At 37.2% G+C, this 2,470-nt stretch overlaps 1 protein-coding gene across 1 annotated transcript; it reads right to left on the reverse strand.

Annotated features, from left to right (window-relative positions):
* Positions 1–2,413, reverse strand: LOC110019906 (zinc finger protein NUTCRACKER-like). The gene is made up of 2 exons (XM_020717773.1): positions 2,024–2,413; positions 1–1,178 (listed from the first exon to the last, which is right to left on the reverse strand). Exons 1-2 carry the CDS (start codon positions 2,377–2,379, stop codon positions 503–505), a joined length of 1,032 nt encoding a protein of 343 aa, XP_020573432.1. The 5' UTR covers positions 2,380–2,413; the 3' UTR covers positions 1–502.
* Between the last annotated feature and the right edge of the window lie 57 nt (positions 2,414–2,470).

Genomic DNA, 2,470 nt, shown 5'->3' on the forward strand with positions numbered 1-2,470 from the left:
TATAAACCAAACATAAAATTGTCTCAAACATACCCTTAATAACTAACTATCTTAAAAAGATATAATACCCCATCTTAAATTCTGAGAATCTTCCTCTCTTCATGTCCCCAAATAAATGTTTTTCTTTCTACCAACTTGATAATGATGCAAAGGACCTCTTATAAGAGCATTAAACCTGCTAGTATTTGAAAGTCAAGAAAATCCACAATGGTGAAATAAAAAAAGAAGGATATATTCTCCCTCCTTCCCTTCTCCGCTCCCTCGACTTTCCACATCACAATGACAAAAACCATTCTCAAAAAGTGATCTTTTTGTTTGAGACACGCACGACAGAATGAATATTCATATATCTCCTACTCCTAAATCTAAATCCTCACAAACCCTAATTAAAACACCGAATCACCTTTCAATAACCAAAAACTCCACCTTTTCTCATTCCGGCAAAGTTATCACGCTTCTCCTCCCAACTTCACTTTCATAAGAAATTCAAAACAAGCATGGCTTAAATCCATCCAGTTACAGAAGATGGGCAAAGAGCCTGAACTCCAACCCCTAAAAAATCTCGCGTAATCTCTCCTCCACCATCTCTTCCTCCTCCAATATCATACATCTGAATACTGTAATGGCTTCCCTCTAGTAACTCTCCGACCAAGCTAGACTTCATGTCCAAGCCCGCTAAAACCGAAGGACCGCCGCTCGATACCACGCCCATTTGCGCCGCTTTCTGCAACAAAGTGGTGGCCGACATCTCTGGTGCCTGCTCTGGCATCATCCGGCGCTCTTGTTGAGTGCTAAATAGAAACGGCATGCTTCCAAGAGAAGAATTGTTGCATGAATCCTTAAAAGAAAGATTTTGATCGGGTAGTTTGCTTTCATTATAAATCCAATTCAGCTGACAGTCAAGTTGCTCTGAGTTTGAGCAGGACAGGAAAGCAGAGTTAAATGGGGAGAGATTTGGCAAGACCATGCCTTCGTTTGTATCTTGGTTCATCCAGAAAGAGAGTCCAGAGGCAGGGAGTGGTTGTAAATTTGGTCTTGTAAGATTTTCATTGAAGTATGGGTAATTCATTATATTGGTCATGGAAGCAGGATTGTTTATGTTGGAAGCAGCAGAGATCCTTGCGGCTTCTTCGGCTAGCGCGTCGCAGAAGGCTCTGTGGGTTATAAAGCTGTCCCTCCTGTTTGTTTAAAAGGAAGAAGAAGATAATTTTAGTGACTAAAGGAAAAAGACAAATGGCATTTATGTCTAACTGATTGGAAATGTAGTTAGTTTTTTGTCTTTAAATCATAATGGTTTAAGAGGGAGAAAGAACAGGGAATGATTGAAGGTGGCTTGCATTTATTACAAGAAATTTATTGAAACAAAAAATAAAAACAAAAGAGGATGCCATGTTGTGCTTAGATTTATCAATAATATTCTATGAGAAATTGGCAAAAATGCATCAGAAGCTGCCTTGGTAGTTCCCATTACCTTCATTGTCATTATAATTAAAAGAAAAGAAATTTGTTCCATAATGATGAATTGAATATCTATATATATATATACATATATATAGATATAGACACACACACATATAGTATAGTTCATGATTCATCGTATTTCTTTTCAAGGACAAATTTATAAAAACATTTTATAGTAAGAAAACATTCTTAAGAAAGTTAAAAACGACTAACATCAACCTTTTATCCTGAGACAAGTTTAAAAATGATAATTTTGAAATATTTCACAAATCTTTCAAATAACTTGACTTAATAATATTATGGATCGAAGAAGCTTAAACATAATATATTTCTGCATTGCTAGAGCTCATTATTCTATTTTATAAATATATTATATCTTATATGTAAAAAAATAACGTTTGACGAGCTGAGTTCTGTGAAGATATATACTAAAAGCAATCCTCTGCTTTGAAATTAACAAGTTATACGTGAACTAATAGTTTAATGCAGAGGACTATATATCTCTTTAATTAATTGTTTCTCTCCCATATTAAACCATTTTTAATATATTAAAAACATATACCTTGAAAAAATGGTTCCACAATCACAACGATACTCTCTGGTGCCGCAAACCTTCGCATGAGCCTTCCAATCCGACTGTACTGCATACCTCTTAGAGCACTTATCACACTTCCACTTTTTCTCACCATGCTTGCGGCAAAAGTGCTTTTTGATGCCTGTGAGATCTCCGAGCGCCCTCAAGGGATTATGGTGAATGCAAGTCTTCTCTGGGCAGACATACACCCTCTTCCTTGGCTCTTTACTGCTCTTCTGCCTCAGCTTCCATGGCAGATTATGGCCTCTTCGGTGAAGCTGAAGGTTTTGGTCTCTTTGAAATCCCTTGCCACATATCTCGCATAAGAAGCGGTTTGTGGCCATCAGAGTCTTTGGAGACAGGGCTATCACTTCTGCTTCAGGATCTAGATTCAGGGATGAGATGGTTAAGTAAACTCAGAGAGAGAGAGAGAGA

This window comes from Phalaenopsis equestris, unplaced genomic scaffold, assembly GCF_001263595.1.
Source record: "Phalaenopsis equestris unplaced genomic scaffold, ASM126359v1 Scaffold000086, whole genome shotgun sequence".
NCBI classification, from domain to species: domain Eukaryota; kingdom Viridiplantae; phylum Streptophyta; class Magnoliopsida; order Asparagales; family Orchidaceae; genus Phalaenopsis; species Phalaenopsis equestris.